Source organism: Talpa occidentalis, unplaced genomic scaffold (assembly GCF_014898055.3).
Source record: "Talpa occidentalis isolate TD23 unplaced genomic scaffold, MPIMG_talOcc4v2.1 talOcc4.6, whole genome shotgun sequence".
Taxonomy (NCBI): domain Eukaryota; kingdom Metazoa; phylum Chordata; class Mammalia; order Eulipotyphla; family Talpidae; genus Talpa; species Talpa occidentalis.
This window is the reverse complement of record NW_023604972.1, coordinates 94,890,390-94,917,627: the sequence shown is the minus strand read 5'-3', so window position 1 is coordinate 94,917,627 and position 27,238 is coordinate 94,890,390. Positions and strand designations below refer to the sequence as shown.

Sequence of the window (27,238 nt, the reverse complement as noted above, 5' to 3'; positions counted from 1 at the left end):
GGAATATAGTAATTTTAGGCATTTCTACTTTGTGTATTCAAATGGAGCATTATTGTCCCCCTTGCTCTAATTATAACAAATTTTACCCCTAGGGAAAGTAAATTTCACCAAAAACCATTCATAGTCTAGTTTCATTTGCAGCAATCAGAGGACCAAATTTGGTCATATTTATTTCTGTATTTTATTCACAGATGAGATGGCACTTTAGGTCCAGAAATTTGTGTTTTGGGCTGTGTTTTCAACCAATTGAAAAATCACCTTGAAATACAAGTGGGGTGTTTACTAGAGAGAACAGCTTTTCTTTAAAATGGAGAAGTTGGAGAAACTACTTTCATCCTGATAGTTAATTAAAAAGATGATCATCTATTTTTTATTTGTTCATTTGTTTGCATGTGCCTCTACCTGCCCTGCCAATTTATTCACAAATGCCATCCTGATGTAAATATTAGTTGCAATAGCAAAGTGAAAATTTATAATATTTAAATACCCTAAATATACAACAGTAGGAGAATGCTTATTCTACATCTGTGGGATTGAAAGAACGGTGCAGTCATTAAAAAAAATGTTTTCATGGAATATTTACTGACAAAGTGCTCACAATATAATGTTTATTTAAAAAATCAAGACCCAAAACTTTACATACAATATATTCCCAAATATGTCCCTGTTAAAGATGTCCATTATGTGCATCCACAGAAAAACCACTTGAAGGAAATTCTCTGTCCCGCATATGAGGGATGGGATTTCAGGAGATTTTCACTTTCTTATTTTATAGTTTTCTGTGATTTTTCAAATGTTACACAATAACTAATACTCTTTTGAGAATGAATTGGAAACTTAATATGTCATAAAATGTTAGAAATTATAAGAAAACACAAATAACACAGCAAGAAATCAAATAGTTCTACTGATATTTGACAAGGGAACAAAGATTATCCAATGGAGACATGACAATCTCTTTAATAAATGGTGCTGGGGGCTTCCACTGGCAGTGCAGGCGGTTGAGAGCCACACTGTGAGGCTGTCTGCAGCCTCTGCAGTGCCAGTTCAATCCCGGCCGGCCAGCGAGGGTCCCATATGGCGTGGCAGACCTCTCCTGTCTCGCCCGCTGCTCCCCTCAGCAGTGTATTTCATTAGTCTGCCTGTTCTGTTCCCTGCTCTGTCTCTGGTGAATGCTCTCACCCTCCCGCGAATCTGGCCTGTACACCAGTTCTTGAATGAACAAATAAATAAATCTTAAAAAAATAAAAAATAAAAAGTAAATGGTGCTGGTATAATTGAATATTCACAGATAAAAGAATGAAACAGGACCCACATCTTAGCACTTACAAAAACTTAACTTGAACTGGATTAAAGACTTGACTGTACAACCTGAAACCATGAAACTCCTACAATAAGTCACAGGAAAAAAGCTCCTTAACATGGGTCTTGTTAATGATTTTTTTTACATATGACAACTAAAGCACAAACAAAAGAATCAGAAATAAACAAGTAAAACTACATCGAACTAAGTTTCTGCACAATTAAAAAAAACATAATCAAAAAAGTGAAAAAACAATCTATAGAATAGGAAAAAATATTTTCAAGCCGTATATCTGATAAGTGGTTAACAACTAAAATATATTTTAAAAAAACTCATACAACTCATAGCAAAAATTCAATTAACCCAATTTTTATTTTATTTTTTAAAATAATACTGGTTTCTCTTTTTTTAAGATTTATTTATTTATTTATACAAGCACTGGGTACAGTCAGAAGTGCGGGAGGGTGAGAGAATTCACCAGAGCCAGAGCGGGGAGCAGAACAGACAGACCGACGAAGTACACTGCTGAGGGGAGCAGCGGGCATGGCAGGAGAGGTCTGCACGCCATGTGGGACACTTGCCGGCATCTGGGGATTGAACCGGTGCTGCAGAGGCTGCTGGTAGCATTGCAGCCCAGCGCTCAACCGCTGTGCCACCAGAGGAGGCCCCAAATAACCCAATTTTTAAATCAGCAAAGGGCCTGACATTTTTCCAAAGAAGAAATAAGAGAGGGCAAAAAAGGGGAGCCTCTCTGGTGGCACAAGGGTTAAAGTCTCAGAACTATCAAGATGTCGCCAGCATGAGTTCGATCCCAGCCAGGGAACTAACCCACATGGTGCAGCAGATCGCTTCTGTCTCGCCCACAGCTCCCCTTAGCAGTGTATTTCAGTAGCTCTACCTGTTCTGCTCCCCACTCTGTCTCTGGTGAATCCTGTCATCCCCACCCCACACCTCTGGCCTACACCTCAATTCCTGTATGTATAAATAAATAAATAAATCTTTTTAAAAAAGAATAAATCTAAGAGTTCTCATCACAAGTAGAAAGTTTTCCACTTTTTTCTATTCTTCTTTCTTCTGCTTTTATTGCATCTGTATGAGAAAATGAAATCAACTAAAGATACTGTGATGACCATTTCACAATACATGTAAATCAAATCATCATGCCCTATGCCTTAAATTTATACCATGATATATGTCAATTATTTCTCAATAAAACTGGGGATGAAGGGGAGAATACTAATATAAGAGGTCAAAGAAAAGGGGGGGGAAAGATGTATGCATTTCTCAGTGGAACATACCAAACATGATGGTCAAGTGTGCAGAGGAAGTTCCTGTGCCTTCAATTGAGAGGTTTCTAGGAATGAAACATAACCATTCTAACCTGATAGACTATCTCAAATGAGAAGGAATGGCAATTTTGGAATATCAGCACACTTAGCTGATGCCAGTGCACTTATTTAACTACTACATCTTTTCTGATGCACCTGACTGTTTTGACCACATAGCAGCAGAACCACAGATCCTATCTCCTCATCCCTACACATTAATTTCAAGGGCAGACAAACGCCATAAAGATAGATAGCTTATACCACATTAAAATTTTAAGTGTCTATTCATCAAACACATCTTTTTTTTTTTTAATGTACATGCTTTTTTTTTTTAAGATTTATTTATTTATTTACACAAGCACTGGAAACAGTCAGAATTGCAGGAGGGTGAGAGAATTCACCAAAGCCAGAGCAGGGAGCAGAGCAGGCAGAAGGACCGAAGTACACTGCTGAGGGGAGCAGTGGGCAGCAGGAGTGATCTGCGCGCCATGTGGGACCCTCCTCCAGTGGCTAGGGAGCAGCCAGGGATCGAACCGGCACCACAGAGGCTGCGGGCAGCTTCCCAAGCCAGCGCTCAACCGCTGCACCACTGGGGAGGCCCCAAACACATCTTTAAGAAAACAGAAAGGCAAGCCAGAGTTAGAGAAAATATTTATAAAACATGTAACTGACCAAGGACTTGTTTCTTCATACATTAAGATAAGCAATATGAAATTCTGATATTCAATCATTTTGACATATGAAAATGGCAATGCATATAATTCAAATTAATATAAAAATATTTCTACAGATAAGACATAATTACTCATTAAAAATGGTCAAAAGCTTCACTAAGCATTTCAAATCAGAGTATAATCAAATGATCAATAATTACCTGAAAAGCTACTCAACGTCATTCTTTATCAGAAAAATGAAAATCAAAATGAGATACCACTGTGGCCTGCCTGGTGGCACAGGGGTTAAGACGCAACCTATGAAGCTATCTGCAGCCACTGCAGCACGAGTTCGATACCTGGCCAGGCAGGGAGCAGCCCACATGACGCAGCAGACCTCTCCTGTCTTACCTGCTGCTCCCCTCGGCAGTGTACTTCAGTCAATCTGCCTGTTCTGTTCCCCACTCTGTCTCTGGTGGGTCGTCTCACCCCCCACACCTCTGATCTTTACCCCAGTTCTTGTATGCATAAATGAATGTCTTTAAAAAAAATGACATACCACTATATACCCACTGAATTCTTAAGACTAAAAAGACTGATACTACCAAGCATTGTCAAGGAGAGAAAACAACAGGAATTCTTATACTATGCTGGTAGCAATATTAATTAATATTAACTACTTTGGAAAACTGTTGAGCAGTGATTATTGAAGCTGAATATATGTATATATGTTCCCATAACAAACAATTTTATTCCTGAATATATAGCCAATAGGAATATATACATGTAACGGCACAAAAGATGAAAATTTTCATTGCCATGTTATTTTTATCACTCAGATTGGAAACAATCCAAATGTCCATCAACAACTGGGAAAGAATGAATAAAGAAATTGTTGTATCCCCACACTGCAGAATACTACTAAGAGATGAACTGCAACATTCAACAACATGGGACCTCCCTGGGGGCACAAGGGGTTAAGCACCGCACTATGAAGCAATCCACAGCCTCTGTAGCATGAGTTCGATCCCCGGCCGGCCAGGGAGCCACCCACATGGTGCAGCAGACCTCTCCTGCTTCACCCACTGCTCCCCTCAGCAGTGCATTTCAGTCAGTCTTTCTGTTCTGTTCCCCACTCTGTCTCTGGTGAATCTTCTCACTCCCCGCACCTCTGGCCTGTACCCCAGCTCTTGTATGCATAAATAAATAAATCTTTAAAAAAAATAATATAAAAGAGCTTGATGAACACACTGCAAGTCTCTATAACAATGTCTATCACACCTACCAAACTCTATGAATCTCCCTTATGTAAGGCTCCGCCCATTTGATAGTGAGAGCTCCGCCCACTCTATGAACTGATCAGAGCCTGATGACTTTGTCTAGCCCCAAAATACAAACTGAATCTATCAGTTTCTCTCTGAAAAGAATACAAGTCTGAAAATGCTGAGTGAATAAGAAATGCTGTACTAAGAATTCAAGCAGAAGGGGACCAAAATACTTCGAGTCAGTAGCTTGAGGGGTGTGGCCACATGTAGTTAGGGGAGGCAGAAGCTACAAGAAAACAGAAGCAATAAGGAACCAAAAAGGTATAACATGCTGAAAAGCGGGTCAGCCAGTAGGAACATCCAAATAGCAAGATCAAGATAAAAATAGAGCAAGTCTCCCTTGTATTGCCTTACAATATTGCCACTGCCCCAAATCAACCCCCAGTCCCCACATACAAATACATAAAGATGCAACCATTATTCAAGACAACTTAAGTTCATATCGCTCCCTTGCAATGAAAAGCAAATAGAAAAGTTTAGCAACACTAGAAGAAGCAAACTACACACTTAATTGATGAAAACTTAGTCATTGCTTAAAATAACATTGATTAGCTGGCCCCAGAATTGATTTTGAAAAGTGGGTTTATGGATGGATTTTGAAATATTGGTTTATGGATGACATCCTGACTGTTGCAAACTATGCAAAATATTGAGTGAGAAGGAGTATTTATGGCATCAGAGAAGGAAGTTGCCCTTTTTGCTTCGAGGCAAGATCACTGCACAGCTGGAAGTGTTTGGTTAATGTACTGAATGAAAAAAAAAGGCTCCCTCAGTAAGAGAAATACTATTAACTTCCCCAACAGCGAGGTCAAATCATGAAAATACCTTCGCACCACGATCATGGTTAAAAATGGGATTTCAAATTTCTTTTCATTAGCATTTAATATACCAAAATTTACTCAAAAGCTGACTCCCCACCTTTATTTCTTCACAACTACCACCTGAACGCCTTTTCTTTCATAATGATATCAAAGATTCAAAAAGATACTTGCCATTACAATAACATACATGATAAAAGATGTAGTTCAATTGTCAGTGCCAAATGCGTGCTATGCCAAAAAGGAAAAAAACTTCCTTATTTACAAATGAAATAACATGATGTCTGGGATGTGCTTTAAAATAGCCTGGGGGAAGAGAGCAAGCATGGAGGAAAACAGAAAAGAAGAAATGGCAGAAAGGTGAAGATTGTTAAAGCTGGATGATGGGTAATTGGTGTTCCCTGAATGATTCTATTTTATGTGTGCTAAAGTAAAGGTATTTATTAAAGAAACTAGAAGGAAAAAAAAATACCTAAGTAACCCCAGTAATGAAAACAAAAAGAGGAACATTAAAGAAGAATCACATTAGAAAGGGAATAATAAAAACAACTGATAAATGTGCCAGCTGTTTGCTATGTGAGTTTCACAACTACCTGATGATTCAGGTACTATCAATACCCTTATTTTATAGGCTAGCTTAGGAAAAGAAATTGCTCAAGATCTTATATCTGCTAAGTGTGGAGTCAACCCTGAAATCCCCACTGTTTAAACATACACTATAGCACAGTCTGAACTAGAAACTTTAACTTAAAGAAAGCAAGTTCATATTAGACATAAACTTCCTATTATTTCTGTGCATTATCAACATTTTCTCATCAAGACTTCTGTAATAAGTTATGATGATACATATTGAGCTTTTGGCCAGATTACCCTGTCTACCCCCATTCCCATTGCTAACCAACCATCCCTCTATTTGAAAAAATTAACCCCACTGTTTGCATTAGTCACACAAATGGCATGGACTCATAAATACTGTTCAGGAAATGAATCAGGCATTGTCCAAATTTAATCAAACAATGACAAAATAAGACATTTCAGGAACCTGAAAAGAATGCAAAATCTCAGTGTAGGGTAAAGAAAATATCAGGCTTTTCTGCCCTTCCGCCATCAGGATAGATGATGGATCCTTGTCCTGAATGCATGCCTGATGGCGGGCACCTGGAATAGGGTGTGGGCATAGGTAGATGGGATTCAGCTGAGTTAAGACTGTGCTTTTAAGGGCGGCGTCACGGGGGGACGCCAGCAGCCCCAGCCAGCAGCAGCAGAACCTGAAGGAGAAGCCGAAGCAGAAGCAGAGAACGCCAGAGAGCCCAGATAGAGTAAAGACTTGCTGGGGGCTGGGAGGCCTGCCAGCCTCCCAGCCCCCCAGCCAGCACCCCTGCCTGCCATATGCCTGGTGAACCCCAAATAAAAAACCTGCAAAACTACTGAGGACTCTGACTCCTCCTTTACCCGGTCTGCATGGGATCAGAAAACCTGCCTTGTGCCCTGTCCCGTCCCTTACAATTGGCGTATGTCGGCAAGATCCATGCAGACGGGTATTGGAGCCCTCCGAAGACCTGGAGGGACTAAGGAGAACAGACTTTGCCTGTGACGACGCTGGAGGCACCATGGCGGTATAGAAGATGGATACGTCCACGAGCTACAGGATGAGACCTGGCGTGAAGGAGACGCCCGAAAGGACCAGCCAACGACACCGGAAAGGACCAGCCAACGACACCGGATAGGACCAGCCAACGACACCGGATAGGACCAGCCAACGACACCGGAAAGGACCAGCCAATGACCCCTAAGCCAGCAGGCCATTGCTGAAGCAGGGAGAGGCCAATGGACTGATAGACTGATGAACTGATGATTTTGGACTGACAATCCCGCCAGAAGGCGGAGGACCTTAGCAGGTTATGTTTATTTTTTGAGAATCTGGGGGTGGCCAGTGGGCCTAGATGGCCAAAAGCAGCCTGTGTATGCCCAGTGGCCAGGTGGAGGAGAAAAGCCAACTAAGGTGGCAAAAGCTGGTACTGATGCTAAGTTGAGAAGCCCTAAAGCGGCTGTTAAGCAGCCTGGGTATGCTGAAGCCCTGTGAGTCTCGTAAAATCACCTATGGGTGATGCCCTGCTCATTCTTGAGTGAGGGTGAGGAGCTGAGGAGCCCGTCCTTAGGGGACGGGTGGGGAATGTGGCTTGGGGTGGAGCCCAAGCCAAATGCAAAGTTTGGATCCCCAACCCATGTGCTTGTGCAGTGGGTTGGCTTGAGAGCAGGGGTCTGTGAGTCGCATGGGTGGCCATGAAGGCCGAGTGTTGGAGCGACTGCAGACAGAAACCCTGAGGGTTGGCGATTACCCCCAACAGAATAAAATTGCCAATCCCAGAGCTAGTGCATCCTGGGGGTGGATGCTGTGTGTGCCTTGTAGCCGAGACTACAGCCAGAGAAGGCCAGGAAGCCTGACGGCTCCTGGTGTGATATAGCAGATGCCGTGTGTGATTTCCCCTCCCTCGTATGAGCAGTGCCTTCGGCAGCAGATGTGGTGGCTCATCTGCTGGTACCAATAATTGTCTTTTGCACTTGGTTGGTGCCCTGCCTGGACTTATTTGTGTTCTGTTGTATTTTGTTATATTGTATTTTGTTATTTGATGTATTTGCTTTTGTGGGCCATGGCTGCATTGTTTGTTTGCTTAGAAAATTGTATATATGTATAGACTGTATGGCAGAAAACCCTGAGGGGGTGGACTGTAGGGTAAAGAAAATATCAGGCTTTTCTGCCCTTCCGCCATCAGGATAGATGATGGATCCTTGTCCTGAATGCATGCCTGATGGCGGGCACCTGGAATAGGGTGTGGGCATAGGTAGATGGGATTCAGCTGAGTTAAGACTGTGCTTTTAAGGGCGGCGTCACGGGGGGACGCCAGCAGCCCCAGCCAGCAGCAGCAGAACCTGAAGGAGAAGCCGAAGCAGAAGCAGAGAACGCCAGAGAGCCCAGATAGAGTAAAGACTTGCTGGGGGCTGGGAGGCCTGCCAGCCTCCCAGCCCCCCAGCCAGCACCCCTGCCTGCCATATGCCTGGTGAACCCCAAATAAAAAACCTGCAAAACTACTGAGGACTCTGACTCCTCCTTTACCCGGTCTGCATGGGATCAGAAAACCTGCCTTGTGCCCTGTCCTGTCCCTTACACTCAGTAACTGGAGTCCCCCAGATTCCTGCTGTTTCTACCACCACAGGTCTCAGAAAGGTCACTTTGGTAGGTATGGGATAAGCTAAGAAAAGGCCCGCAATTTATAAAATAAAATTCTAAAGGATCAATAAATTTTATTTTTCAGCACAGATTTCCCAACGCACCATTTTATTTGTGTTTTCTCAGATCTTATGAGAATTTTATTTCATTTATGCTTATATACATCTCCCCAACTTTCTGTCTACTTCACAGTGCAAAAAGAAATATTTAGATAAACTCAAATGTCTTTTTTTTCCTGCCTTCTCCCTGAAAGTATTTTGCATTTACTATAAAGTCAGGAAAAATTACATAAATTTTTTTCATTAAAGTATGTTTTCCCAGACCCAGCAAGAAGGAAAACAGAACATGTGCTTTTTCACATTTCTGTTCCACCTACTGATATCAATGTTTCTGCAAATAAAAAGGAAAACCTGCTACTTATTTGTTTTTCCTAAATACACAAACAATCATTTGAATTCCTTATGCAAAAATGCTAAAATATACATTTTGGTGAAGTAAAATAATGTATTTATAACTTCTCAATCAACTAATAGTTGAGAATAACATCAACTGAAATGGAATGAGTAATTTTGGAATAATGGTTAATATTTAGAATAATGGCCAACTATTAAAAAGTAACCAAACATTTACTACAGTTTTATATGATCCCTAGCAAATACCATTTCTAGTTTATTTAAACGTTAAGTTAAAATTTACTACAGTCTTAAATTAAGGTAGACTAATTTCAGAGATTTTCTACTGTGATTACTTTTACAGAGTACCACACATCCTTAGTCATGAAAAATTAAGCCCTCCGGGTTGTAGACAAATTGGATTTACAACTCACATTTTGAAATGTTAATGCCAAAAATAAATTCTATAAATTCCAACCTATAAACCACATAACAAGTGTTTAATATTTACTAATAGGAGATAAGAAACAGCAAACATACATACACATCCCTTATAGGACAAATGAACAGACATAAAAACACAAAGCTACTTTAAAACTGAAAATCAGGATGTAAGAGCTCAGTAAACCCATATTGTTCATCAGTCTGACTTATTTCATTACAAAATAAAGACTAAATTTCTCTAGTCCACTAAATTAATGTTGTATCAGCATGCATATTAACTGGAAAATGCAGGCAAAATCAACTTTAAAAATATAAACTTCATTAAACAAACTAATATCAACATTTTAACAAAACTATCACTTGCTTGCTAAATCCAGAAACATTTGGTTATCACACATGCATTTAGGATTTATCATGGCTTTTAAAACACACATAAAAACACTTGTCAATAAAAATGCATTTATATGTACATCCATCACATCAAAGATGGGTTTTCATCTGTTGAATTCTTAATGATAAGGACCTAATATTAAGTGTAAGTTTTAATAGCCAAAATTAAAATTACTAAATTTTGCTAATTCATACATTTTTCCTTCATTTAACTTTAAGTGAAAGAACAATTACAAATTCAATTAATATAAATTATATTATAATTTAATATAAATTCAATTAATATAAATTCAATAAATTCAATTATAAAAACAATTATAAATTAACAATTATAAATTCAAGTAATAAATCATTTTTCTTACCTAAATTATATTTTCAGCTTTTTATAAGATTTAGCAAATATTTTTATCCCATTTCCTCTCTGTGTTCAATAAACAAAGGTTGAAAAGAAAATGAGTTGGTTGTTATAATCAATCAAACAACATGATCTCAACTGAAAAGTCCACCCTCCATACTCCCCACCCTCCAAAAATTTTTCAGAGCTTGCAAGAAACTCTAGAAACTCTGCCTAATTCAATAAAACAATTAAAATCCTCTGTGGTCAAGTTAGTAAGGCTAAAATGAGTAGCTAGTAATAAGGTGATGGGGGACTTCAAATAATCTTTAATCCTATGTTTAATAAATATGACAAGTATGTAGTCCTTCAAGCCTCCAAAACTAAGGAGACATATCCCCTCAAAGTATCTGAAATTAGGCTAAACAGACCACTTAAAATAATAAGGAAAATAAGAATAAGGCTCTCCTGCCAGCAGGCAAGACGGGTACAGCCACTAAAATAGCCAGACTAACTGGGAGGTATGCTTTCACTCTACGTGCATGCATTTTTAAAAATCCCTAGCTAAAATAAATGTCATGTATAATTGCTTATATATGTATGTATATATATATGTATATATATATATATATACACCATTTTTCTTTGAAAATGTAATCACATTTCTCAAGAATCACAATTGTACTTTAAATAGGCTTTAAAGGGAAACAAGAATAAACAATGAAACAGAGGTTCTGATTTGAAATTTCCTGAAACTCAGTAGATTTAAATAGTGTCCTTAATAAGGTACTCTTCAAAATTATTGTCTTCATAAGGACAGTGGGGTTTTGATCATATCCTTAGACTTCTTTGAGCTTCAGTGCTAGCATAGGTAAAAATGAAAAAAAAAATGCTACCAATTTGCAAAAGTTGAAGTGAAGTTTAAATTAAATAAGATTCTGTAGGATAACACAACCTGACACACAGAAGATGCTAAATGCAAATCCCTTCCCCCTTAAACACCTTCTCTTGGAATGAAAAGTTTCTCATTTTCTAGGATTGGAACAGCTTAAGAAAGAAGTGCCACCACAAACATTTTTAAGAAAAGCAACACCACTTACATTTTTAACTGAACTTATTTTATTATATCACCACTATTATCCCTAATAGTAGCTGCTAGGAAAGACTGATAAGAGAGTTTAGCAATCTCACAGATTTACCAAACTGAAATTCTGGGACACAATTGAAAAAAATGAAGGATTGCAAATAGTCCTTCCATCTAAGTATGCCTAAGTAGGCACACTGAGAAAGTGAAAAACACCTTTCTTTTTATTCTTAACTGGAAACAGTTTAAGAGAAAGTTAAAAAAAAAAAAAACAAGCTTAATTTTTTTCTTTTGTCAATCAACTGAACTTGAATTATATATAGATTAAACCAGTGAGGTTTTCCTTCTTATAAATTACCTAAAATCATAATTTTAAAGTGTATTTACAATTATTTGAAGGAGAGATAGAACAATTAGAGGCATTATACAGGGACAATTACATCAACTATTGTATGGTAACATTACAATGTGATGCCCTCCAGGTGAATGATAAAAATGTCTCTCACATATTAATCTTGTTATCATAGGCTTTTCTTATCTGCTCACCTAACTGACTTAACAGAATGTCCACATCAATCACCTGCTTGTTTAGTTTCTCAGAGACAGGTAATATTTAAATCTTGTGAAATTGTCTTTCACATACTCCTCTCAGCATTTATAACCTTAGAAACAGATGTCATTATTGGAAGGCAACTTGGAAATCATCTTAGCCACACTTAATTTTTACATGTTAAGAAATATTTTATTAGAGAAAAAAAAGACAAAAGTTGAGGAAATGTTAAAAGATTTGGGTAAAGATACCACACAGAAACATGGTGGAGGAAACACACTCTGCCACCCTAAGTCCTGTTTCAAGCCCTTCAATTATGTTTATGGGGCTAATGGATACATACATGAGGAAAGTTCCAGAAGTATACTTGGACAAGCAGATGTTAAGATGGTTCCCAGTCAGTGCCTTGTATTGCTCTCTACCTCACCAGTTTTACAGGTCAAGAATGTTTTGGGGCTTGAGGTAATTTGAGTTTACCTTCACAACACAAAGGGACTAAAGCAGACCTACTGCAAAAACTATAGATTCAAAGTAGAATAAATCTGGGCCTCCCTGGTGACATCGGGGTTAGGTCTCAGCGCTATCACATTATCATACCTGAGGCCTGGGTTCAATCCTCCACCATGGAGCTGGCCCACATGTGATGCAGCAAACCTCTCCTGTCTGGCCCGCTGCTACCCTTAGCAGTGTCTTTCAAGAGATCCGCCTGTTCTGCTCTCCACTCTGTCTCCAGTGGGTCCTCTCAACCCACTGTACCTCTGGCCTACACCCCAGTTCTTCTATGCATAGATAGATAGATAGATAGATAGATAGATAGATAGATAGATAGATAGATAGACAGATAGATAGATAGATAGACAAATAAATAATCTTTTTTTAAAGTAGAATAAACCTTGTTTCTTGTTCTTATAGTCAAAGTTTCTTCTTAATTCTTCAATCACAACCAGACAGGCAAGGCTGGAGAAAAGTATCAATCTGCTAAGCTAACACAAATCACAGAAGTATATTTAACACAAGACAAAATTTGAGGGCCTCCCCTGGTGGCCCAGGCGGTTGAGCACCACACGGTGAAGCTGTCCGCAGCCGGTTCAATCCCAGCTGGCCAGCCTGCGAGAATCCCACTTGGCCCAGCAGACCTCTCCTGCCTCGCCCACTGCTCGCCTCAGCAGTGTATTTCGTCAGTCTGCCTGTTCTGCTCCCCACTCTGTCTCTGGTGAATCCTCTCACCCTCCCTCACATCTGGACTGTACCCCCGTTCTTGTATGCATGAATAAATAAATGTTAAAAAAAAAAGAGAGGGAGAGACAAAATTTGAAAAGTTTCCCAATTCAACTCCCAACCCATTCGGGGATGCTTGCTTCTCTATATCTCAGTGTTATCTACAAATACCAAAGATTCTCATTTCTAACTTCACAGAGGTATATTAAAATAACTGAGAAGTACTCAGAATTTGTATGTTGATAAACAAAGGGGAAAAAATAATACACCTATTTGGCAGTTATATTTCTTGATGGTTTAGAGAATAAATGTGATTTAAAGAAGACTGTCCTGAAGATGAGAGTCTGAATGTTTTCCAAGTAGAAAATGTTGGTTTTCATAGGTTAACTGGTCAGACAGCCAAATAAGTTGCAAGAGGTAACAACTTCCCCAATTAAAAAAAAAAAAAAAAAAAGGCTATCTCCTGATATCGGTGTAAATACAGAGAGAAAAAATAATTTGGAATTAATCAATGACATATTTTCAGAGTAATTTAAAGTACCCTATTTTATTATAGACTTTGGACATAACAGCTCTTAAACATCTATTAGTTGTGGTTCCTGTGCAGCCTTGGAACAAATACCTATTTTAAAAATCTCACCGATAGAAATGATTTTTTAAAAATTGATCCTACAAAATACTTGTTCTTCTCAATGGATGTTCTTCTAAAATGGATGACTTGAAATTTAAACTTATATTCCCAGAATCTAAATCTACAAAATTGAAAGTCAGTTTTTCAAATGACATTTAACAAGCGTACATACCAAAAGGCATTTTTTAAAATTTCAGCTTCACAGACAGATTTAATCTTCACAGAACAGATTTAATCAGTAAAGTCTGCTAATGATTTATAGTGAAACAGAGTTTAAAAAAATCAAACTTCTAGTTGATCTAGTTTTAACTCCTCTTAATTTTACACATTGTTTTATAAGCCCCCGGGGCTTATGAAGACTTATTCATCATTACATCCCTAGCGCCTCCCACAGCCGCCCTCAGTGGTTCGCAATGGAAGATGTTTGGTCTGAGTTGCACGGAAAATTCAGCTGCAAAATATTTTTATGCAACAGCAAAGACAATCAGCCTATTTTTTCTAAAGGTGGAGGTCTAGAAACGAAGTGAGAACATTTGGGAGCACAAAATTAGTCCGCTTTAACTTTAATAACCAAACGGTATTGAAAAAATACAGACTTCTCATTTGCAGGAATGCGAGGGGGGAGGGGGAAGGTGGGGAGGGGTTACTACATCTCTGTGCTAGTGTGCGCACAGCGAAAGTAATAAAATTATGACCCAGAATTAAAAGGTCACATTCATTTTCAAAGTATCCATTTTTAAACACACACAAGTGTTCTTTTTAAATGCCCACAAATTTAAACATAGCAGGAATGTGGCTACCAAACATTAATCATGAGGGTAATGGATACACTTTTACCTTCATAATTAGACCCAGCAGGTTACACGTTAGTAAAGTAAACTGACATAAACCACAAAGACAGATTGAAAATGATCACCAGAAAGTGCCTGCCAGTCTTGGTAGCCCTGCTGGTTCCCTGCACAGCCAGGCATCAAACATCTGCAGGCAAAGAAACCTCCGCGCACCAGCCTGGGAAGGGAGAAACCAAACTTTTCTAAATAAGTTCCGTCTTGCCAATCTAAACCCAACAGGTGTCAGCACACGTCACCACACTAAATCCTTCCGAACAAGGTCTAGAGAAGCAAAGCAAAGGTTAGCAAAGAAGCGGAAACGACCTGGCCGCTTGCAGGGTGGTGAAAGGAATAAAACCGAACACCTATTTCAACTCATCACCTGGGAGGTGTGGGCGAAGGGAGGGGTGGCGGTGGGGAGCCCGCGAGGACGTCCCGCCACTGACACGGCAGGTAAACATCGACCTGGGGGCCAGGTTCCTGCGGGGGTTCGAACCCTAGCCCTACCGGGGTTAGGAGCGCAGGACAGAACTGCGACGGGAGACTCGGAAGCCCGGGAGGGAGGGCGGGCGTGTGGTACCTGCTTGTCCAGCGCGTCCCGGGAGCCCCCAGGCCCGGCACCACCTCTGGGCGGCGTGGGCGCCCGCTCGCAGCTGCAGCCCTCCAGAAGGTACATGCCCGCCGGGCGGCCGCTCTGCTCGCCCTCGAAGTAGAAGAGCACATTCTGGTAGAGAGCGAACCACTTCTCGTGCCAGCGGCTCGCCTCGGCTGCCTTCTTGCTCAGGAAGCCGCGCTTGGTGCCCTCCTTGCGGGCCAGGAAGGCCAGGTACAGGGCATGCCCCTCGTTGTAGCGCACGCTCTTCTGCATGGCGAGGGCGCGCGGGGCTCACCCCAGCCTCTCGGCCATCTCCGGGCCGACTTCCCCGAGGGCGCTCGCGCTCCGGTCTGGTCTGGCGAAGGGCGCCCTCTCTCCCGACGCAGCGTGCAGGGCCCCCCGCCGGCCCGACCGCGCCGCGCCGCGCTAGGGCGAGGGGCTCCGGGCTGCGGCCAGGGAACGTCCTCCCGGCCGACCGCCGCCCTCCTGGCCGAGCGAGGCCCTGCAGCCCGACGCGGGAGCGGAGCGCGGCCCGGCCGCCCGCTGCTTCGTCCCAAAGTTGCGGGGACCCGGGCCCCCGCGTCGGGCTGAGGCGGCGCGGCGCGCGGCAGCCTGAGGAGGACTGTCCTCGGGCCACTCGCTCCGGGAGACAGAAGGTAACGCGTCACGTGGGCGGTCAGCAGCGAGCGGCTTGGGGACCGATTTAAAGGGCAAAGTCGGCGCGGCGGCGCAGCCCGCTCTCCTCCGCGCGCGCCGCTCCTCGCCAGCCCGGGACCCGCGCCGGCTGGGCTCCCGCGCCGCGCTGGGGCGGGTCGCAGGGAGGTGGCTGGAGGCGCGCGGCGGCAGCACACAGCCGCTCACACGCGCGCTCGCACGCGGCGCGCACACACACACATGTAGACGCTCCCAGATGCACCCGGCACGCACTCACAGCACACCGATGCGCACATTTGAACAAATACCCACAGCGCTCACACTCATACAATCAAAAACAGACACAGATGTCGTCCCAACACACAGCGTGCGCACAAAGACATTTGCACCAATACACACACAACGCACATAGACACAAAAATGCACCTTAACATACATACAAATACGACCGCAATCTGCACTCCTGCACACACAATTGCAAACCCATGTACAAATACACAGGCAACTAAACACACACTGATACGCTCAGCCAAACACACATTTCTACACACACAGCATACGTAAATACATACTCATACCCAAGCACTCACAAATATACAACTATACATATATGCGTTAATGCAAGTTCAACACTTTCACAAACCTACTCACACATACTCACAACACACTCACCCACCACAGCACTCACTGGCACTCACCAGCTAATGTGTTTCCATGGCAGTGGGTGGAGACACAGGATGGCTTTGCATAAAGGACAACCTTGACTTTTCTACTTGTGCTTGCATGGTTGTGTGTAAAACACTACGTGTAGGTTAAGGACTGCGACCCCACTGTTCCCAGAAAGGTGTCAGATATTGTCAGGTTCCTCTCAACTAACTGTGATTAACCAGGATTAAGATAAAAGAAACTAAATTTTAAGCATGAAGTTTTCAACCAGAAAAAAAAAAAAAATACCCAAATAAGACTGCTATTCCTGGCAGAATCTGTCTCCAGAAGTCATACTGTCAGGTTCACCAGATGTCCTTGCTAGGACTGGAATTCATTTGATAAACAAATCTGAAAGCTTCAGCCAGAAAACCAAGACCCCTACTATAAAATGTAAGTGGGAAAGAAATGGTGTGCCAGCATCTGTGAGAAAGCTAGTGAAAGTCCCAGGGAGTGTCTGTGTTAGATTCTGCTATATACAATTTTTTATTCCCCTTAGTCACATATTGTAAAAATGATTTTCCATAAAGTGTTTATTGTTAAATATAAAATCCTTTTCTGGGCCATGAATCTGGGACAATATACCTGTCTTGTACCACTAGTTGTGTGTTCATAAACTGGTAGCCCAAAGGTTCTATCTGTTCCATCAGTGCTGTTTAGCAGAATATTTTAACTCTGCCTCACTAAGCAGTTGTTTTTTTCCATTTTGCCTTAAAAAATTTTTCATTAAAAACTCTATACAGTAAAAAGTATTTGCCATTTGAAATTACAGCATGAGGACAGTGGTCATTTCTCTTTGCATACTTTTAAATATCTTAGGGGCAGAGCTGTGCTAATTTGGGTTTAACCCAGTTGGGAATTTGCCTTGTTCTTGAGAGGTGATTCCTAACTACAGAGACAATAAATAATTGTGGGCCAGGTTTTGAGTCAGATTCTATATGCAAAGAAAATGGCAACTGCCTCAGAAGGCTTTTTATTTCCTTCTCTGTGGTCCTGTCCCAACTCCAAGAACTAATGAGTTGATACCTATGTAGCTGATGAGCATCATTTTTGAGTGAAAACTATTAAGGATGTGAATTCAACACAAAAACTATTTTCAATGATATTCAAATCTCCTAATTATTTGTGTTTTTTCAGATTAAAAAAAAAAACAACTCAGTGCCGATTTATTTATTGTTTCTGGCTATTCAAATATCCTTTTGATCACAACCACCCAAAGTATTCTCAGCTTTTTTTCTGTCATCACTTCCTACCATGTACTTCCTACCATGTAAGGCGTCATCCTCATAGTGACAGAAATGAGCTCTGGTTTCCTTCAGACTTTGGCTGGTGATCATTGGGAGTTTTAACTGTAGAAAACCATGGTGAGACTACTTATTGATCACCTATTTATGTCCTCAACCCTGTATTAAAGAGATGTAAAGGAGATACAGAAAAGACAGTGTCACTGAACCTGGTGTGCTCAACCTATTAGGAACAGGATTTAATGTTTAGTTGCTTCTTCTCCAAGGCAGAGCTGTCCCTCTAATCCCTGCACCAGCCAATAGGAGAGCATCTAGGCAGTAGACGTACAAGTAATTCATAAATGTTTTCTAAATTAACTGAGTGCTGTTGAATTGCCAAAAAAGGAACACACATTTGCAAATATTAGATCATTTTGCAAGTTTGTAAGAGATGAGAAAACCAAACCCCCCTGGACAATCTAAAGAATCTATATCCAGTAAGTCTCTGGTGTTTATTTGTGGGCTTTGCCTCCATTCATATGGAAACTGCATCCCTGGAGCAGTGCCATCTGGAAACACAAAGGGCAAGGAGGTTATGCAAATGAGGGTGCTTATTTCCCAACTTATCAGACAGGTTAGCAAAAGGGACTGTGTTCCAAGTATATGGGACAAATTCTGTGAATTCATTGTTTTCGCTCCTACATGAAGTCTTTCTTGAGAGGCTCAGTTTAAGTTGATCTTTGAGGACATCAAAGTGTTTCTCACTGATAACAGCAAAAGTATCCTCTAGGCTATTTTCCAAGCATTTTAAGAGAAAGAAAAACAGCAACAAATTCTCATATCTGGAAACCCTAATTACTACTTGTAGAAGAAGTTATCCAGACAATTTGACCAAAGAAAGGGGAGGGAGGCAGGGCGATGGGAGGGAAAAATTTTTTCTAAGTTGTCTAAAGCTATTACAGTTGGGGCGGTGGAGGCAGGGAACACATTCTACAGTGTAAAATCTAATCTATACTTTTCAAAATCCCTGAATTTGGGGAAGACCCACTGCTGCAGGAGAATTTGGTACTGAGAAAGACCCTTGGATAAATATTGGCAAGGTCATACAACTGGTAGTATTGTAACAGGGTGGTCCCCAGAGGTGGAGGGGGTGGGGGGAGATTCCAGGTTTCCTGCCCCACCCAAGGGAGGGTGGAGCTGAGTAGGGAGAGAAGAAGCTGCAGAGATTGGGAAGAAAGGAAGCAGGATGGAGAGTCAGAAGGAGACCTGAAGGAGGCACATGGAGCAGAGAGACTTGTGAAGAAACTACGCTTGCCTTTTGGTCCTGAAACAGATGTGGGTGAGAGACCCGTGGGGACGATAACAATGGTATCTTTTAATAACAGGAGGATAACAATGGTATCTTTTATCTTGATTTTGATTTTGCTCTTTTCCTTCCAGACTTGTCTGATTGTTTCTGATCCTTTTCTGTGGGTCCCCGCTGGAAGGTGCTTTAGACTTGTGGCAGGATTTGGGGCCTTGCTCTGGGCCAATCCTGTTTGGGTGGACTTTTACCCACAAGGGGACGAGTAACTTTGGGTGCTTGATTTAGAAACTACATGCCTTTGCCTTTCCTGTATTGTTTACTAATTGTATTAAAGTTCCTTTTCATTAAAGTCTCATGTTTTTTGGGCCTCCCCTGGTGGCGCAGGTGTTTTAGCACCACATTGTGAAGCTGTCCACAGCCTCTGCAGCGTGGGTTCCATCCCTGCCGGCCCATGCAAATTCCACATGGCGCAGCAGACCTCTCCTATCTCGCCCGCTGCTCCCCTCAGCAATGTATTTCGTCAGTCTGCCTATTCTGTTCCCCGCTCTGTCTCTGGTGAATCCTCTCACCCTCCTGCGCATCTGGCCTATACCCTGGTGTTGTATGCATGAATAGATACATCTTTAAAAAAAACAAAGTCTCATGTTTTTGTGTTGATGCAGCGGATGGCAGAACCTATTAAGAGCAGGCAGATTTGTGGGGTCTGGGGTGCTCCTCTCCCCTGTAGCAGTATAAGCCCTTGAAGCAACATCTTATCACTGCCTTTGCCTGTCCATGTGGTCACAATAAGGCCATCTTGGCTTCAGAGGTCAGGAATCCAATATCCTGCTGATAGCACCAAAGACTGTGAGCAGGTTTTCTTGGTGGCTCTGTGTCATCACGCTGAATTGGGTTTCCCCAGTGCTGTAGGAGAAGATGCAGATGGTGGAAGGCTCAAGCTGCAAGCCTTTGCTTAGACTGGGCTCTGAAAGTTTTGAAAGCTTGGAGGCAGAAGTGGGAAAGGAGTGGAGGAGTCTGTGGGAGTGATTTGAAAACTACGACCAATTTTCTGTCTCCTAGGAATTGGAGACTTGAATTCCCCTTTGGTGCAGAAATTGTTTCTTCATAAGAAACTCTTGAATAGGCTCCTTAGTTCAGAAATCTAAAGCAAATGACCTCTCATCATTTTGTAGAAAACTGAGAAGGAATATGAATGTAGGTATTTTGGCTCAGAAGCTCAGTGTTCTTTTGTAATAGGTGCTATCATGTCTCTGGGAAGAGGCATTCCTTTTTCTTCTGGCAGAGACTGGCAACATTTATAAATAAAAGCATGATTCTTCTTTCCTGGCATGGAGACGACTCATTTCTTAAACTGCCACGTCACTGGGTTTGGATGAGGGGATACAGGCAGGTATGATGGGCACCTCCGTCTAGGCCCAAACTATTGGAACAGGATTTAATGTTTAGTTGCTTCTCAGCTGATTATCTGTTTCTCCAAGGCAAGGCTGTCCCTCTAATCCCTGCACCAGCCAGTAGGAGAGCATCTAAGAGAGCCAAGTCCCTGAGTCACTGCTTGGCATGGAATGTTCAGGGACACATGAAATTTTGACACAAGCAAAACATAAAATCGTGGTATAGTAAGCCACTGAGAAACTGGATATCTTGTTACAACAACTGGTGTTAATTTCCCTGCTACATCTCTCTATGGATTTAAAGTTCACAATACCAAAAACTGTTCTTTGTATTTTTAATTTTTTTAAAGCTTTATTCATTTACACAGATAAGAGCAGGGGTACAGACCAGAGGTGCAGGGAGTGAGAGGATTCACCAGAGATAGAGTGGGAAGCAGAACAGGCAGACTGACTGAACTATACTGCTGTAGGGAGCAGCAGGTGGGGCAGGAGAGGTCTGCTGTGCCATGTGGGTAGTTTCCTGGCCCGGAGATTGAACTGGTGCTGCAGTGTCTGCAGACAGCTCCATAGGTTGTGTCTTAATCCCTTGCAACACCAGGGAGGCCCTTTATATCTTTTAAAAAATGGGCTTATTGTGGGGCCTCCCTGGTGGCACAAGGGGTTAAGCACCACACTATGAAGCAATCCACAGCCTCTGCAGCATGAGTTCTATCCCCAGCCAGCCAGGGAGCAACCCACACGGCGCAGCAGACCTCTCCTGCCTCACCCGCTGCATCCCTCAGCAGTGTATTTCAGTCAATCTTACTGTTCTGTTCCCCACTCTGTCTCTGGTGAATCCTCTCACCTCCCTGTATTTCTGGCAGTACCCCAGCTCTTGTATGCATAAATAAATAAATCTTTTTAAAAAAAAGGTCTTATTGTGTTATAATTGACTTAAAATATACTGCATATATATAAAGAATACTGTGAAAAGTTTTGACTTATTTGTATACCTCTGAAACCAAAGCCACAATCAAAATGACAAACATTCTAACACACACACACAGTCTCTTCATTCCCTTTCTAAATCCCTTCCTTCCCACCTCTCTTCCTCCACCGCCATACAACCACTAGTGTACTTTGTCACAGTAAACTAGTTTACATTTTCTAGAATCTTATATAAATGGACTCATACTATGTGTACCTTTTTATTTGGCATCTTTCATTCAACATGATTTTGAGATTTATCCATTTTGATAAGCATATCAGTAGTTTGTTTCTTTATATTGTGGAGTAGTATTCTATTGTATGCAGAATTTATTATAGAGCACCACATTTGCTTATCCATTTACCTGTTAATGGGCATTGGGTTGTCCTTTGGATTAATCCAATGACACTAAGATTGTCTCCTTTATTTTGTTTTAGAAGTTTTCAGGTGCTGGCTCTTACATTTAGGCCTATGATATGAGGTAAAAGCTGAGGTTCATATTTTTGCATATGACTGTTCAGCTGTTCCAGCAACATTTGTTGAAAAAATTATTCTTTCCCTGTAGAACTGCCTTGACACCATTATCAAAACACAATTGGATATACATGAATTGTTCTATTTCTGGATTCCATTCTGGTCTTTGATATATTCAATACATATATACATATTGATATATATATATATATATATATATACACACACACACACCATATATACATACATACATATACAAAAATCTACATTGATACATATCTTTCCACCAGCATTACAATCTTGATTATTTTAACCTTCTAAAAAGTTTCAAAGTCAAGTAGTTTAAGATTTTTAGCTTTGTTCTCCATTTCCAAAAATCATTTTGGATAGTCTAATTCTCTTGCATTTTCATATACATTTTAGACTCAGATTTGTAAATTTATACAAAAAATAAATCTTGCTGGAATTTAGATTGGGATTGGGTTGAATGTACAGCTCAGTTAGGGAAAACTGGTGTCCTAACAATACTAAATCCTACAATCCATGAGTATAGTATCTCTCTCCATTTGTTTTGGTCTTCTTTAATTTCTCTCAGCAGTGTTTTATAGTTTTCAGTATACCGGTCTTGCACAGTCTTGTGTTATTTAAAGTGTCATATTTTTAATGTAATGGTGTCTTAGCTTGGGTTGCTGTAACTCAATATCATAAACTGGGCAGCCTGTCAATGACAGAAATTTATTTCCTATAGTTCTGGAGGTTAGGAGTGCACCCATCCCAATCCCATGGAGTGCTCCACCTCCATGACCTCATTACCACCCGAAGGCCCCACTCCAAATAGTATCAAATGGGGAGAGAGGGAGATACAAACATTCAGTCCTTAACAAATAGTAAATGACATATTTTAATTTATTTTTCTGGTTGTTCATTGATAGTATATAGAAATAAAATTGATGTTGAAATATTGATCTTGTATCCTGCAACCTTGCTACATTCATTTATGAGTTTTTGAAACCATTCAATAGATTATTCAAAATTTTTTCCATAGTCAAGTCACCTGTTAATAAGATAGTTTTATTTTTCCTTTCATATCAATATGATATGCTTTCCCTTTTGTTATGGCAAAGACCTACAGAAAAAACTGTTAAATAGACAAGTGGTGAGGAGGCACATCCTTGTTTGTTTCCCATTTTTTTCACCATTGATTATAATGTTAGTTGTGGGTTTTTCACAGATGCCCTTTATCAAGCTGAACAAATTTTCAGCTATTTCTAATTTATTGACAGATTTTATTTTAACTTTGCTTGATGTTATATTTTATTTATTTTTTTTTTAATTTTTTTTTTTTTTTTTTTTTTAGAGGCATGTTTTTCTTTATTTGTTTGCTTGTTTGTTTGTTTTTGTTTATACAAGCACTGGGTACAGTCAGAAGCACAGGAGGGTGAGAGAATTCACCAGAGCCAGAGCGGGGAGCAGAGCAGGCAGAAGGACCGAAGTACACTGCTGAGGGGAGCAGCGGGCGGCAGGAGAGGTCTGCGCGCCATGTGGGACCCTCCTCCGGTGGCCGGGGAGCAGCCGGGGATTGAACCGGCGCCGCAGAGGCCGCGGGCAGCTTCGCAACCCAGCGCTCTACCGCTGCGCCACCAGGGAGGCCCTGATGTTATATTTTAACAGATTTTTTCTTGTATTTTTATGGTTTTTCTTTTAATTCTTCATTGTGGTGAGGTAATAGCTTATTTTTCAGTGTAAAATAAACCTTGCATTCCTGCTGTAAACTCTACTTCATATGTATTAACTGCTGTTAATCCCATCCCATCCCATCTATTTTTCCTCTCAACATTGTATTTTTCATTTCTAAGATTTGGTTGGGTATTTTTGTCTTCCATTTTCCCTCTTCTCATGCTCATGCTTTCTTCTACTTTCTTGAGCATATGGGGTATGTTTATGATAGCTGTTTCAATGTCCTTGTCTACTAATCTTGTCATTTGTCATAATTTGTGTGACAAATTATGTCATTTCTGGGTCTGCCTTGTTGATGGTATTTTCTCCTTCCTATGAGCTGCATTTGCCTTCTCCTTTGCCATTTTTGATTAAGAGCCAGATACAGTGAATTTTACCTTTTGGGTTCTGTCATTCTTGTTGTTTGTTTAGTCAGTTGGTCGGTTGCTATAACAGTCCTTTAAATATTTTTTACTTTGTTCTGGAACTCAGGTAAGTAACTTGAAAATGGTTTGATCCATAAGATTTGCTTTTATGCTTTTAAAGGTAGGTTCAGAACAGCCAGTTTTCTGACTGAACAGTGTACGGTTAATATCATCCACCCACCTGAGGACTCTGCTTCATGCCTTATGTGCTAGGAGGTTTTACCATTCTGACTACTAACAAGCGGTGTCAACTTGGGGGATTTTTTTTCTCCTGCTTCTTTCTGGAGATTCTTTTCCTGGTTTTCATCATATTCTCATATGCATGAGCTAATCAGGACTAAGCTACAGACTGGAGGAGACCCTTCTGCAGATTTAGTGCTCTCTTTTTATGCAACTGTCTGCTCTCCAGCAATCTGTCATGTGTATTTTAGTCATTGGCTTCACAGAAATCTCATCTCTTCAACTCAGTGAGGCCACCAGGCCTCTTTTGTGTTCTCAGTGCTGACAGCTCTCTTCAGGCATGGAGCTGGGGCACTGGTAAAGCTAATCAAATGAGATGCTTTCTTCACTCAAGGATCACAGTCCTGTACTACCTATTGTTTATGTCAGGAAACTACTGTCTGACACACTTGTCCTATTTTCCGGTTGCTTAAGGAAAGAAGTAGGAATTCTATCTTTGTTCTTGAGAAGTTATTTGATAGTTGCTCACACATGTTGAAGAGTTAATATTGCTGTAATATCTACAAACTAAACAACAGGTAGGAGTTTAAATCCAGGTTAGGAGAGAATGAAAAGGAGTTGCACTAATCTCAGCAGGCAGTTACCACGAAATGGACTATAGATGTCCTGTCTACCTGAGGTGTGTTATTTATTTACTTTTATTTTAATTTTATCCAAATTATCTTTATTGAGGTAAAGTTGGTTTACATCATTGTATCTACTTTGGGGATTATAAGTGAAACCTCTACAAATGGAGATTTTCACACTCTGCCCACCATCAGTACCCCATAATCTCCACCATGTTTCGTTGGGTCCCACCCTTCCCCCGACTCCCACTCCACCAAACTTCTCTTCTGGTTGCCACAATTCTGAAGCCAAATGTCAAGAATTTATTATTGATTTGGTTTTAACTGACCCTTTGTTAGGTTTCTCTATATTCCACATATAAGTGAGACCACCTGGTATTTGTGTTTCTCCTTATTTTACTTAGTATTATCGTCTCCATTTCCATCCATTGTGTGTGTGTATACACACACACATTTTTCGAACCCAATCCTCTGTCTTTTCCCATAATTTAGCTACTGTAAATAGGACTGAAAAAAATATATATATATACACAGATCTATGCATGTATATGCATATACATCCACACACATATATGGGAATGCATGGATACACAGGTTATCATAGATATATTTCTGGGCTCTCAATTCTATTGGTTTGTGTGTCTGTTTTTTGTTCCAGTACCATTCTGGCTTGGTTTCTATAGCTTTGTAGTATCATTTGAAATCTGGGAGTATGATACTGCCCTCCTTTTTTTGGGGGGGGGGGTTGGGATTGCTTTGGTTATTTGATGTCTTGAGATTTCATGTAAATTTCAGTATTGTTTTTTTCTATTTGAGGAATGCCAAATTTGAGGAGGCTTGAATCTATATATTGTTTTGGGTAGGAGGACCATTTTAACAATGTTTGTTACTCCAATCCATGAGCAGGGAATATCTTTCCTTTTTTGTGTGTGTTCTTCCAACATGTCCTCACTACTCTCACCTTTCCTATTCATTCTCAATCTCCTTCTTCTATTTGGTTATTTCATCTGTACCCTGTAGCTCTGTGGGCTAAAAAGCCAACACCAGTCTAACCAATCAGAGAGGCATTTTCCTTCTGGCTAAACCTGTCCTCCTTCTAGATGGCAGCTGGTGGGCCAGAGCACATGGTCTGTGAGGTTCAGTTTTGCCTGTCCCCTGCAGTCTGGTCTTTATAATGTTACCGCCTCATCTGGGTTGCTCAGGGCTTTCCTGGTTTTGGCATTGAAAGTCCTCCATTCTGAAAAACCCCGTAGTCCCAGATAGTGGGATTAATTAATCCCATTATCCCACTCTAATCTGGGTGCCAATACATGAATTTTTGTTCCCAAAAGCAGTTCTCAAGCCCATTCAAGGTTCAGGTCCATTTGAGTACCAAGGGTGGAAGCAGCAAGTTACCAGGTGACTGAAGGCTTACCGTGCTGCAGCTTATTATCAAATCTTTAGGCAGTTAAATTTCCATAGTTTATTTTAAATAGTAAAATTTTCATGTTCTGAGACAGTAAATGTGCCAGAGTCAAAAACACACATAGAGTAGCATATGTTTGCCTAAGGCAAATAAAATGAGATTCTGTAACTGCTTGGCTTAGTTCTCAAGTAGTATGGAAAGCTAATTTTAAAGTGTGCGTTATTATTATTTGTGCAGGCTTTGGTACAAATTAAAAAAAATACAAAGAATAACAATGTGTATTTTATATTTGAAAAAGACACCACTCACCTACCACTAGCAAAACATGTGTTCTGAGTTGACTTTCCTGTCCAGAGATGGACCTGGTGTTCTAGCTACATTCCTTCGAGCCCCACTGGACCAAGTAGCCTTTGGACTCTCAGTAGTCATCTTGTAACCACAAAGAGAGCCAGACTTGAGGCTGATGCTGCAGAAAATAGAATGGAAAAACTTGTTTTAAAAGGGACTGGGGAGGTTGATGACATTGTCAAACCTCTGGATTAAACAAGGTGTGATGTCTCCATTCTCAGTTTTCTATCTATCATGATGTTTGAGTGGTATAATAGGAAAAGATCAATATCTCTGAGGTAAGCTCAGAGTCAGATAATAGTGAACGACAGCATCAAAGTAACTATGTGATTCTTACATATAAGTAAGAGAATTTGCAATCACTAACCCTGCCCTGTTGGGGCACATCACTCTCAGTTTTCTCCTTTATATGATAGTTCTTTGTGTGCTTGCCCAATCTTTTCCTCAGAGTATAAATTCTCATAAGATGAGGCTTCGTCTGCACTCACTTCTGACACCCCTGGCCTCAGGGGTGAGTCTGGCCTCAAGGGTGAGTGGCTCAAATAGAGTTGAAGGAGCATCTGGACTTCTAGGGACAGAACCTGCTCTTGTGACTGGCAGTGGGACACCCCAGAGCTTTTGCCAAGCACAAGCCCCACCCCTACTATTCCACGGATTGCCATGCAGCTCACACCCCAGAATAGGCTCAGGAGAA

The 27,238-nt window shown here is 41.0% G+C and overlaps 2 protein-coding genes across 4 annotated transcripts in view; both read right to left on the bottom strand.

Annotated features, from left to right (window-relative positions):
* Window positions 1-15,414, bottom strand: part of RASGRF2 (Ras protein specific guanine nucleotide releasing factor 2) — a 214,533-nt gene extending 199,119 nt beyond the window's left edge. For all 3 annotated transcript variants that reach the window (XR_008549249.1, XR_008549250.1, XM_037529979.2), the window contains exon 1: window positions 15,110-15,414. Coding sequence is in view for 1 of the 3 variants with exons in the window: in XM_037529979.2 (XP_037385876.1) it covers window positions 15,110-15,397 (288 nt within the window). In the remaining 2 variants the exon portion in view is untranslated. The remainder of the gene's footprint in view (window positions 1-15,109) is intronic.
* An 11,097-nt stretch (window positions 15,415-26,511) lies between these two features.
* Window positions 26,512-27,238, bottom strand: part of MSH3 (mutS homolog 3) — a 177,556-nt gene continuing 176,829 nt past the window's right edge. Inside the window, exon 30 of the transcript XR_008549251.1 lies at window positions 26,512-26,662. The gene's annotated coding sequence lies outside the window, so the exon portion shown is untranslated. The remainder of the gene's footprint in view (window positions 26,663-27,238) is intronic.